At 39.4% G+C, this 13,340-nt stretch overlaps 1 protein-coding gene across 1 annotated transcript in view; it reads left to right on the forward strand.

Moving 5' to 3' along the window:
• Positions 1–13,340, forward strand: part of PRRC2C (proline rich coiled-coil 2C) — a 75,801-nt gene that overhangs the window by 14,014 nt on the left and 48,447 nt on the right. The window contains exons 2-5 of the mRNA XM_074152734.1: positions 3,298–3,465; positions 4,143–4,320; positions 7,620–7,726; positions 11,403–11,540. Of these exons, the coding sequence (XP_074008835.1) occupies positions 3,351–3,465; positions 4,143–4,320; positions 7,620–7,726; positions 11,403–11,540 (538 nt within the window). The 5' untranslated portion in view covers positions 3,298–3,350. The remainder of the gene's footprint in view (positions 1–3,297; positions 3,466–4,142; positions 4,321–7,619; positions 7,727–11,402; positions 11,541–13,340) is intronic.

Genomic DNA, 13,340 nt, shown 5'->3' on the forward strand with positions numbered 1-13,340 from the left:
ATGAGTCTAGACCTAGCGGACAACAGCACTTTGCTTTTAAGGATTTGACTAATATAACAGCTACCTTATTGATAATAACAAAAGATATTAGGGCAAATTGGGAATCACTTGGTGAGTCTAGTACTTGCCAATCTATTGTATGCAAAAACTAAACATGTCCTATGTTAAAATACCTTGTAGGTGGTGCTACAGAGGGAACGATTCCAGAGCTCCAGTATAGGGATATAGCATATGCAACTAAAGTTTGAGTGAAAAGGCAAAGGTCTTGGAGCTGGGTATGTTTCATATGGCTCGAAACTATGCAATTATCTCTTTATAACTGTTAGGTGGCACTGGGTGACCTGGCAGGTATGTTTGTAGAGGGCCACATGGGCTCTTCAGAGGGAGGATTTGTCATCCCTGGCCTGAGTACCTGGTCTAAAGTCTAATTTTGCAAGTATATCTTCTTTGGCAACCGGTATCAGGTCTAAACTTAGTTAAGTATGAATATATTGATTGGCCTAATGTAAAACAGCACTGTTTGCAGTGCTTGATTTCTGCAAGTCAGATTACTCAGGAATGTGCAATTTTAATCAATTTAGAATATTCTGTTTCTTTTTCTTTGTAGTGTAACTTTGGAAAAACTTGCCAAATAGTGTGAATTTTAATACTATAAAAGGCATAGAGCTCAGCTGTAATGAGCAGACCAATTTTTGTAAATTCGACATAAAGCATTAGTGGGGAGCATGATCACTGCCTCCTATTCTTTAAGCTATTAAATGTTCTAGAAAGACCAATTGTTACAATTAAGATTTGTCCAAGAATGAATTCTATCTTATTCTGTAAAGAAGAGAGTTAAGATTAAGATTTTCCACGTTTGATCTCTACCAGAGGTACAGGCTTTGGAAAGTATGACAAAAACTCAATGTTGTCTCAAACAATCCTCAAACTGCTTTCTGCTCTGCCTGTGTCTGTTAGGGCTTCACTGCTTTTGGGGAGGGAAGGGGCGAGGGGCAAAAAATTACTTGAGTCATCTTCTTTTTCTTTTTTTTTGTTTGCCAACTTCTAGTTTATTCAGGGCTGTGAAGCTACTTCTTGTTTACAAAATCTCGGGCTGGGATGAGTCTTGGGCTGAAAATTAAAGCTGTATATGAGTTGTTCTCACTTGAAAGAGCGTGCGAGCATAGCTAAGTATGAAGTAATTATAGTGTATTACTTGATATGGTTATATGCACACCTGAAAGCTTGTTTGCCACCCATGCATTCCTGGTAATTATCTGCCGAGTACCTTCTCCTCTGATGCTCCAGGATGATTGTGGTGGGCTCTTTATCATAAATACAAGTCTGGGAACGGAGAGTAACAGGAGAAATGAAAGAATCTGCCAGGTTCTTTCACAGACATTTTACTGAAGAACTTACGATAAACTGAGTTTCCTCATAGAAGAAGAAGCTAATGCAGGGTCTAATGTCTGATTTAGACTCCAGCTTGATAAACTAGTCTGCCTGGATTCAGGTCTCCAGACTAGCTGAAGGTGGTTGCGTGGCTATGAATAATAATAAAGGGCAAAGCTTGACATGTTGTTGAATTGCAAATAAGTATTGGGGCAGCCTGAACAGTGAATTGTTGCTTGAAATCTGCTTGACTGATAGCTCCAAAAGCTATCTAAAGCATGTCTAAATACCTATATCAGGCTGCTTGGTTTTTTCTTCCCTGTGCCTGTAATGATGTCTGAGTAGTGGGCTGTGGCTTCCAGTGAAACCTTGCAGCTTCAATATGTAGGTTTGGGGATAGATAAGGGATGGCCTAACAGCCATATCTGAGGTCTGTGTTCTGGTTGCTTGGTGGACTGGGTTCACCCTGCTTCCATCCTGTATTTCATGGTTTTTGGATGACATGAGGAATGGCTGTTGGTAGAATAGCTGAATGCTGACCAACCTGGAAAAAACACCAACAACCTGGTAGTTGCTTTCTCCTCGTGAGAGGGAAGGATGTATTTCGTAGCCTTGTGTGGCTCCACGTGAAGCTGAAGACTGTCTCCTTTGCAAAAGTCTCCATGGATTGTAGTAGAATAGCATTTGGCTGAAATCTTGCTGAAGCTGGACCATCCCAAGGTTATTTGGTATTTTTCTTTCTTATCTTTTCAATTGTGGCTTGTAAATTGAGGTAGAAGGCAGAGGAGCATGGGAATGTTACTATTTCTATATAAATGACTTCCCTGATCTTTAGACATTGGTTAGTATCTGTCATGATCAAATAAGTGCTTTATTCTTTAGACTGCTTGTCTGTGGAGACTCTTCTTAATACGAGTGCATTGCATGTGAACTAAGTTCCTTTTGAAGATCTTCTGAGGCTCTGAGTTTGACCAGGGAGTTTGTTGATCACCAGTGGGTTTGAGCATGATGTCTTGCTTCTTACTATGTGCTTTTAGAGTGAAACACAAGAATACTTGAGTGTGTATAACTATTCTGGAATTCATATGGAAATATATTAAAAAATGTTATTGTAAGGGGGGCAGCAAGTGTTTTGAGTATTGCTGAGATAAATCAACTGTATAATAATGTTCTGTTTAAGTGAATGTTCTCTTGTGTTCCTGCCTGATTATGAGCAGCAACTCTGGCAAGTTCCTTCTAAGAACTTCTAGTGAAAGATCAGTGATAATTACTGGGTTCTTTTTCTCAAGGTCTGCTATTCTGAGGGAAGGAGAGAGGTGACCTTTTGTAACAGCCCTGTAGTTTGCTGCTGTAAGAAGAATAGTGTAACTCTTGGTTTAAGGAATTTACACCCTCCCTGTCAGAACATACTGTGTTCCTAATTTTGATAAAGAAAACTTCTGACTCAGTGTATTTAATTTCTTTAGCTGCTGAGTTCATGATGATTTTAATTGGAAAAATAAGCGCTGAATTCCAGAAATACTTTACCACAGTTAATGGTATCTCAGCACTTGGCTTTGGGAGTGGGTGAAGTCATTGAGCTTCCCCAGTGGGGAACTAGCTGCTGGTTGGAAACTTTGCATGTTTGTTGCTTTTAGTGAGATCATGGATAATATTTACTGCTTTCACAGGCTTTGATATTAATTACATGCTGATTCTGCTGATTTTGTGACATTCAAATTGTAGAGATGGAAATACTTTAAAATTACAAGTGTTACATAAGGCTAGGGGTTTCTGGAGCTAATGTATTCCATGGCTTCTCCCATGGGCTTAGATGAAACAGTGCTAATGGTGTTAAATATGCTGTCCACTTTTGTCCTGTGAACTCTGTCTTAAGCAATTTGAATATAAGCCAATACTTTACTTTTCTGTTGTTTTTCTTTTCAGGCAAATTTTGAGGAGTGAGCAGGAGGTACCAGACTCGATGATTTTCCATCGAAATGTCGGAAAAGTCAGGCCAGAGTACAAAAGCAAAGGATGGAAAAACGAAGTATGCAACACTCAGTCTGTTTAATACTTACAAGGGAAAGTCACTGGAAACTCAGAAAACCACAGGTGAGTAAACTGAGTTCAGTTTTGCATTCTGTTTCATCATTACTGTAGTACTAATTAAGAGTGCAAAGTATATGAGTACTTCACCAAAGCAAGCTATTTTAATTTTTTTTAACTGCACGATACAACAGTGAAGTGGAAGATTTCTGAAAAGCAGTGTTGATTACAGTTTCTTGTTAGTTGTAAACAAGAGTGTCAGTTCAGGGAGAGAGCAGTTGCAGTCTACTAAGAAGTAGAATATAGGTAAATAAAAACTGGTGTATAGCTGCAGTCTCCATTTGTTATCAGCACATGCCATGCCATTCTCCAGCTGTGCTTTTTACTGTATTTCAGAAAACCTTTGTGATACTGAAGGTGTTTGATTAACAAGAAGGCAGTGCTGCCTTTCGGATTGGGTGCTTTGTCTGGTTTGCAGACAAACACTGGGTGAAACTTATACTGACTTTTCAAATAAGGCCACTCTGGGCCTACTTTTTAATGATTGATTGGATTGAGAACCATGAGGGGAATGACATGCTGGTTCCCTTTTTCTTTTTTTAGTTATGAAGGATTTTTAATTTCTAATTCTTATACTCTCAAATTTTTCTGAGTTTCTCGCAAAACACTGATTTATGTAGCTTTGCAGGAATACTACCTGCTAAACAGCATTGTTAACTTTCACTTTCTGTTTTGGCATGCAGTTGCCGCACGCCATGGATTACAGAGTCTTGGAAAAGTTGCTATTTCAAGGAGGATGCCTCCTCCAGCAAACCTCCCCAGTCTCAAAGCAGAGAACAAAGGCAATGACCCTAATGTGAACATTGTGCCTAAAGACGGCACAGGATGGGCTTCAAAACAAGAACAACACGAAGAAGAAAAGTAAGTGACCAGTGAGGTCTGGGTTGTTTTGCTGTGCTATTTCTCTCAAGTTTTCCCAAAACTTGGGGTGGGCAGGGTATGGGAAGAAAGTGGCTAGACTTGACTGTTCTCAAGATAGCTGCTAGAGAAGAAATAGCACCACTTTAATTTTTGTGAGGAAGAATCTTGCTATTAGGGGGATAGGTTGTTTGTTTTTTGTTGTTTTTTTTTTTAAGAAAAAAACCAAACCGAACAAACAAAAAAAAAAACCACCCCAAAACCAAAAAAATCCACAAAAACCCCTCACTTAAGTTGAAAGCAGTATGCTTTTAAATTCCATATGAGGGGGTGTTTCCTTTAGCAACCTGATGTGGCTACCTTTCTGTAGATTTTGATGGCTCCTTAAAGGAAATACCATAGCACATTTTTGTAAGATCAGCGTAATCACCTGAAAATTCTCTTGAAACTAGGAGGAACCCTTGGGTTCACAGCAGCTAAATTAAATAATAGCTTTCAAGTTCGTGGGAGAATGCAAAAATCTGTTTAATTTAGTGTGATTGTGCCTGATGTATGGCAGAGAAAGCTCAAAAATTCCTGGTTTAGATGTATTTGTTTGAATCTCTGCTTTATTTTCCTAATGGTTCTTAATATTTACGCTTTAATTTGTTTGGTTAGTATGCCATACGTTATACAGACTTAAAATTTTTCTGTCTTAAACTTTACACTATTTCACACTCCCCCAGTATGTGATATAAACAAAATAGAAGTGATGGTGATGTTGATGCACTGCTGCATACTGTGTATAATATATTTCCCCATCCTCTGTACAGTTTCATCTGCTAAGTTTTTCACACTTGTATAGGAGGTCAACTAAAGAAAATGGAGACTAAAACTTTTTGATATCTAATTAGAAGATATTTTAAAGCAAACTTTTTGCCATGTAAGCTTAAAATAGGATATGATTCTCACTACAAAAGTAGAAGTGAGTTTTAATGTTTATTCTTTGACTTATAAATTGTTCTGAAAAACACTTGAAGACAGAGGCACTGATTGTATGTCACTAGCACTTGTGAAAGCAAAAGATGATGAAAGGTTTTCTTCCCTTCTTGCTGTCCCTTTATTTCTCCTTGTATACTTTCCTACATGAGATGCCAATTTCTGACATCTCTGAAAAGCTGTTAGACTTCAGGAGTATAGTTTAGCTTTTTATTTTAAGCTTCTGAAACTATGAATTTACAATTTTGTGCCCAGTGTTTTGTATGGTACTATAACAGCATCTTCCTGTACTTCAAGGTCATTTACACTTTGTCTAGTTAAATCTTTGTTGAGTGAGTAGCTTGTTTGACTAAAAGACATTTTTATCTGCATCTTTGTCTGCCTTTCCATAGCCTACTGCATGTGTTAGAAGTATATTCCAGTAGTGGATGATGTGTTTAAAAATAAATAAATAGCTGTCCCTTATCTGCAATTGGAAGGTGTTTGCCTTTGTACTTTCATATGCATTATTCTGATAAACACCTCAAAGACCACCTGCAAGTAAAACTAGGGGTGGGGGAGGGATTCGTTCACAAGAACAGGCATATATGCCCAGGCCATGGGTAAATTGTAAATTCAGACCATCTAATGTGCTTGCTCGAGTCTTGAGACCGTTTTTGTGTAACTACTGCTATATTTCTCCACTATTTCAACATGCTCATAAATGCTGCTGTTTACATGTAAAGTGTTTTGGTATCCTTTCACAAGTGTTGTGGATAAAGGTAGCATCTTAACATCAGCTTGCTTTAGTTTAATTCTTTTTTTCCTTGTATCACTACATTGGAGTTCACATGAGTGAGTTGTTCCCTGTAATTATGACAAAAAATTTTCTGCTGCTTTCCCAAGTTGTCACTCTTCTCTATGGGTGTTGCCTCAGTCCCTTTTTCCTGGATAGTGCAGCTGGTCATGTATTGATTTTATTAATTCAGCTAGCACCAAGCTGAGTTTTTTCCCTCATCAATACCCACAACTATAGGACAGTGTTTGGATAACTCAGATTATAAATGGGCTTGGCTTTCAAACAGAGTAGAATTGCAAGAAATGAAAGGAATAAAGTCTTAACGGTCTTGTTCCTTGTTTCACTTATGTATGACAAAGTACGGCTATGCAAGTTACAACTTCAGTCACTAAAGTCTGCTTAGAAAATCTGCAGCTGTAAGAAAACACAGCTAAGTGGAAACAGAAAAGATGAGGGTTTTTTTAAGAAAAATCTTGGTAATCTGTGTGAACAAATGAAAATTGCATTCAGTTATCCTTGTGAAAAGCCAGTGTATTTCTCCCCAGCAGTGATTTTTTTTTTTTTGTGATGTTTACTTCTGTGTCAGTTCTGAGACTACCCTGTAGGGCTTTGGGTTGATGGCTGCAGAACCCAAATGGAACTGACTTCTCAGTGGCAGTCCTCAGAATTTAGGATCTATTCAAAGCATTTGCAACTGTTTATTTTACATTAACTGACATGATATTGCAATACTTAACTCTTTATTGGTATAATCAAGTGATTCTAGACTACTGGATTTGCCCCATAATTCCTATTTTATCAAAAGTTATTACTAATGAGCTGGAGGTTTTGACTTGTGGATGCTAATGCTTTGGAGTCTCACTGAACGTGTAGATTTCAGAAAGAGCTATTCTTGCAAAAAGGTAAACAACATCACTGAATCTGTAGACAGGAAGGATCTTCAAGAATATGCCTGGCTTTTATATTGGAAAAAATGAGTGCTTATGTCTGCCTCAGGATGGTGAATTTGAGACTTTGTTCTTAATAGACTTCTGGGCACCGATTCATGATACCCATAAATTTTTGTGTGTCTTTAGTTTTTCTTATCGGGTCCTTTTACTTCTTAAGTTCTGACATACTTACCTTCTTTCTCTCAGTTTGTGGTGGCATTTAAATGCTTTCCCCTCCTAACTCCTGAGGCGAGAGAACATTATTACAAATTATTTCCTTCCGAGGTTGTAGATTGATTTGGTTTTTTGATTGTCCAATACACTACTTCAAAAGTTATAATTCTGTTCACACCTGACAGCATTTTCTGCCCAGCCATTTTTATTCATTCCTCTCCACTTTGGGAAATCTACTTTTGAAAGAATTAGCTAATTGATTCCCATTTTTAACTGTAACTATAACAACTCCTTTTGTATAAGAAAATTCTTTTTCTGCAGAAAAGTAGTTACTGGTTCTTCAGCTGTGTAGATACCTCATTTCATTGACTTGTTTGCAGTAGTAATCCTGGAGATCTTATTCTGCACTCACACATTCACAAATGCTTTTCCTCTAATTCCAGACAACCAGACGTGCCGCAGACACAGCCAAAACCTGCTGTTCCTGCTCCTCCAGAAGCAGCTCCTGTTGCCAAATCATGGGCCAACACCAAACCAGGTGGACAAGATGGTAAGTGATGTTGAAGGTAGAAGGATTCTTGACTGGCCTACCAGGCTTTGAATGCTGCTGTGAGAGGCCCTCAGACTCAACAACCATTTGAGTCTTGATCGGTCCAGCTGGGACTACAAATGCTGTGGAAGTAACATTCTTGGTTGTAAGATGAGCCAGTCCCCTGTTACTCAGGTGAGCTCCAGCCTGGTTTAGCAGCAGGTCTGACTGCCTTTTAAAGGGCTGGCATAGTCACCTCTTTTTGGATTGACAGGGAAATGGTGGTGACAGTGGAAGATCCCAGAATTTCAGAATGGTAGGGGTTGGAATGGACCTCTGGAGATCATCTAGTCCAACCCCACTGCTAAAGCAAGTTCTTGAGCAGGTTGCACGGCATTGTGTCCAGGCGGATTTTTAATATCTCCAGAGAAGGAAACTCCACAACCTCTCAGGGCAGTCTGTTCCAGTGCTCTGTCACCCTCAAAGAAAAGAAGTTTTTCCTCGTGTTCAGATGGAGCTTCCTCTGTTCCAGTTTGTGCCTGTTGCCCCTTGTCCTGTCACTGGGTGCCACTGAAAAGAGACTGGCCCTATCCTCTTGACACCCTCCTTCTAGGTATTTTATAAGCATTGGTGAGATACCCTCTTAATCTTCTCCACACTGAACAGACCCAGGTTTCTCACCCTTTACTTATAAGAGATGCTCCAGTCCCCTGATCATTTTTGTAGCCTTCTGCTGGACTGTCTCCAGTAGTTCCTTGTCTGTCTTGAACTGGGGAGCCCAGAACTAGACCCAGCACTCCAGATGTGGCCTGACTGTGGGAGGATAACCTCCCTCAACCTGCTGGCCACCCTCTTTTTTTTTTTTTATGCACCCCAGGATATCATTGGCCTTCTTGGCCGCAAGGGCACGTTGCTGGCTCATGGTCAACTTGTCCACCAGGATTCCCAGGTTATTCTTCACAAAAGATCTTGAACATGTCTGTGGTGAGGAGGGAAAATCTCAGTCAGTGCTTATGATGCATGCAATTTGGGCATGGGAAGGAGAACTTAAACAGTTAGTGGTCATTCTAATCATAATTTCGGAACATTTTGTGCAAAGTGTGTGTAGCCTTGCTTGTATTTAAACATCTGCTATAGCAATACTTTTTCCTCTGTTTTAGATTCCTTGGTTATTTTGTTTTCAAAGTGTTCAAGCAGGTCTCTTTTTTTAATGGGAAAGCATTAGGGGTATGTTTGGGGTTTTTTTTTTAACATAATTGTATGAAAGGATGGAGAACTATTTCCACTACTGTGAATCTTAGCTTGAGTGTTTTCATTATAGATGTAAGATCAGAGGTAAACCTTTAACAGATTTTTTTTTTTAATTGCTTGTAGAGTGAGAGGTTACTTAGAATTCCTGTGTCTCTATTCTGAAAAATAACCTGCGACGTGTTTTATTCTTTAAATTTGAGACTTGCAAGCTTTCTGTGGCTTCCAAGTTGAAGGAGTGAGCTCTCTTCTGGATAGAGAGATCTTAGAACAGTAAAATCTGAATTGCATGGAGGTAACTTCTAAGCCATTATATGGAGTTTGTTAACATTGCGTATCTTAATGGTTTTGCCTTTTTTTTGCAGCATTAGAAGTGACAATTCTAGATTCTCTGCTTTTTGTTCTCCTCTCTAATGTTCGGTGTTTCCTTCCTTGTCAAATACAGGAACTCTGCTCCTTTAAGCTTTTGCAGGAATTTTGTAGAATAAAAAAAAAAGGAATTAACACTGATGCAAAGTGATCTGCATACCAGCCTTTCTACATAAGCTGATAAGATTGTCTCTGTGACACAGGAAATAGTGATTCAGCTCAGTGGCTTCAAAATGCATTTAGCTAATTATTTTGTAGTTACCATGGCAGCTTGTGTGCCAAGCCCAGATGGCGCCCTCATTTTGTTCAATTAATGCAGTAGTGGGTTTGCTGTTTCAAGAAGAAATACAGAATGTGAGTTGGCATCAGCTGCTTGCTGTCCCCTTCAGTTTGAAGCTCGGGATACACCTGTTGTGTTCATGCTTTCCTGATCTTTAGCTGGCTGGTGGAACCTGTAGTTTTTTCCAGATGCCTTGTACATGTTCCAGAAGTTATTCAGCCGGCCACCTCATGCTCTTGAATGACTTCAGTTGAGTGAGGCAAGGCTAAATCCTTCTCTGATGCTGTTGGTGGTCATGTAGAAAGGAAGGACTTCTAAAATGTAGTGGCAGCGTGTATTTTTCATGCATTGGTTAAAACTTGGGGTTAATTGCTACTGTAACATCTATGAATTCTTTAACTTCTTTCTGAACTGTGAGCTGACAATCTGGCTATTTCAGGTTAATAGCTCAAGTGGTGTCAAGCTGATCGCTGAATGTGCTATTACTTAGCAATTAAAACATTGTTGCTGTTACTGTGTAGACTTGACCAGAAAAGATTTTTCAAGATTCATAAAACTCATGAATGTTGCATGCCACAGGACCTCTAAAGAGGCCCGCTTGCCTGGCAGGCTATCTGGTCAGTGACTGCAGTTTTCATTCCCCTTAAGCAAGTAATTGGATGTAGCTGCTTGGGAATATCAAGAGTCCAATGCACATTAACAAAAAAAAAGTTAGCGTGATCTGTAGTAGGTGGAGTTCAAATGGAGATTGAAAGATTTCAAGGCAATTTGTAGGCACAGGGATAAATGTGGTATTTTCTGTCATGCCTTTACAAAGAAAGTACAAAGAATAAGGAATTTACCCTGTGCTTCAGTCTTAACCTTAAAAAAATCAGAATCCCTGTGTTTTATTGTTATGAAGGCTTCTTTCACAGGTTGGAGAGAACAGTCGCTTTTCTAGCATCTAGGGGGTTGGGGGGCTTTGGATGGCATATGTTCAGATCCTTTTTCTCAGTTTGCCCAATAGTCCATGTACCCTAATACGATGTCTCTTATAGCAGCCAGTAGTAAAGGTGATGTGTGAACAGGGCATTATTCAGGCTGTCAGAACAGAAATCTTCCCTCAGTAAGATTATTAGTGATTTGGTACTAGAGTGCTATTGACCTAATAGGTCAATATCTGTTACGTGTATGGGAGAGAGCTGTGGGGAATTGCTTCAAAGTAGATGCTAACAAAACCTGCTAAAGGGTAAGACAATCTGTATTTTTTGCTTTCCTACCATGTGCAACGGAAGTCTTAAATTCCAATCCAGAGTTATGATGTCAAGGGTTTTAGAAATAAAAGACTGCTACAGTTCTGATACTTTTCTCATAATGTAAAAGCCGTGGCCTTTTAACACCCTGAATTGTTATTAGAAACATAATTAAATCTTAAGGCCTTTACAATAACATAGCTGCCCATTCTTGGGTTGATAATAGTTGTAGAATAAAATGAGGGAAATCTTTGTCTGGAAGGGGGTGGGGGGAAGTGTTGACAGAGCTGAGGGAGCTTCAAGTACTCCCCATATTAAGTCTTGTTCCACTGTCCATTACTGCGCTCTGGTGCTTCCGAATTTTTCTCAGCCCCAAAAGTTCTGACAGGCCTAGTAAATTCAACAACTTTGGTAGCAAATGTGAATGTTTTGCAAGGATTGATCTTTGCTTATGTGAATTGTGTTACCAGTAAATTGATGTGGCTTTAACTTTCACTTTCTAAGGATGATCAGGCTGTTATTTCTTAACTGACTACATTTGTGACTTTTTTAATATCTTACTGCGTAGGTCCAGCTCTTCCAGTAAATAGTTATTTCCAGCAAGAGTTTCCCAGTCTGCCGGCAGCTGGGGATCAGGAAAAGTCAGGCAAAGAGAAAGATTCACCTGAAGAGATCCACGGATCAGGACCCAACTTGCGACCACAAAGTAAGTATATACTACAAATTTTTTTGAAATTGCATGGGTTTGTGTGGGACTCATTTATTACAAGATTACTTGTGCCTCTTTTTTATTACAAAATAAATTGATTAAATGGTTGTTTTAATCAACACAGTCCTACATTGAAGAAATGAATTTTTGGGGCTTTCTTCTGCTTTCCTGTGTTCTTGTTGTGTAGAAGATAAGATATTTAATCCTATCCTACAGTTAACTTGCCATTTTCCCAACCTAGTCCGTATTCCACTTGTGCTCTGAGGAACATTTGTTAGTTGCACAATACCAGAATTTCTGTACATCCAGCTACTAGATATCGCAACAGCTAAAATATGTATTTAAAGAAATCTCCTAATATTAACTAATTATATAAATTGTCATTGGAGTTGTCCCCAGATGGTTAGTACTCATAAGAGTAGCCTGAAAAAGCCTGACTAGGAAGTGTAATGTACAGGATACCAAAAGAGTGAATGGACTGTGATTTGAAAGGCTGAGGTGTCTTTAGCTTGTGGCTGAGGTGCTCTGACTAGCTGGATCTGTTTCAGCTGTGGGAGTTTAGATCTAGTGAAAACAACTGTAACAGTGCTGTTTTTAACATGTCTCTGAAGAAATGTGTGGCTTCCCTAGATACTTTTAATGGGGAGGCGTTTGGGATTCTGCCTGTTGCCAGTGAAAACCAGGATTCCTTTCTTCCTCAAAAATTTGCTTTTGATGAGGTTTGATGGATTAGGGACCGTTTCCTGCACTGGGTGTGGCACTATCTTGTGGCAGTGGTAGATAAGGTGTACACTGCTGTTAAGAGGGCTTGGGCTCTCACGGAATCCTTGACTCCTTTTTGTTACAGGCCTCAGTTTTCATTGATTTGTTTCAGTCAGGTCCTGCAGACCAAGGCCACATGCATGTTCATGTCCTCACTAGTTTTGATGTGAAGAATAAGTTTTCAAGAAATTTGAGAGATGTCCAATACCAAATTAGGAGAATAGCCATGTATGTCTGTTCCAGCCTTCTGCAGGCAGTTGTAGTTTTGATCAGTACTGTACGTGCTATATTAAGCCCTTCTTTCAGGTCTGACAGCAGAAAGCTGAACGAACTTGGCAAGTACTGCCCCTTTAACAGCTGTGTTCCCAGACAAAGATAAGTGGAAGAAGTGTAATGGATATCTAGGAGTGTAATTTAGCACTGCTTAGAGGGTTTGTGCCCCTAAAAGTCTTATTTACAGTGTGGGTTTGTGAATTGTTGATCCCCACGGATTTGAGCAGTGCTGCTAAGTTTATTTTTTGGGGGGGGGGGGGAGCCTAACCCATGATTTGTAGGCAGAAACTCCTAAAAGAATGGAGTGCCTGGCACAAGTGATAGGTTATACAAATTCCTTGCTTTTCCTGACTTAGACGTTCACACACAGATATAGACATTTTCTTGGACTTTTAGACATTTACACCCAGAAGTATAGCCCTCATACTTCTATTCCATTGTTATGAGATAGACATGCAAGCCAGACTCTGGATATCTGTCTTCACTTAGAAATATAATGCACAGGTATACATTTTGAGCTGCTTGAGAGTTTTGTGGTAGGTCTTTGCTGCTTAAGAAGCTTGATCTGTCCCTTGACAGCATCTTCACATTGAGTCAACAGTGTCCCACTTACCACAGCTAAAGCTGTTTTTTTCCCCTCTGCTATTATCAGTATCCTTCCCAAATGGCATTGTGTTTTGGAAGATAAGAGTAGGACAACTGGAACAGTCTATAAATTTAACCCTTGCCCCTCAGAAGCGCAGCTGGATGTAGGGATTAGCT

The sequence above is a fragment of the Numenius arquata genome, chromosome 8 (genome assembly GCF_964106895.1).
Source record: "Numenius arquata chromosome 8, bNumArq3.hap1.1, whole genome shotgun sequence".
NCBI classification, from domain to species: Eukaryota; Metazoa; Chordata; class Aves; order Charadriiformes; family Scolopacidae; genus Numenius; species Numenius arquata.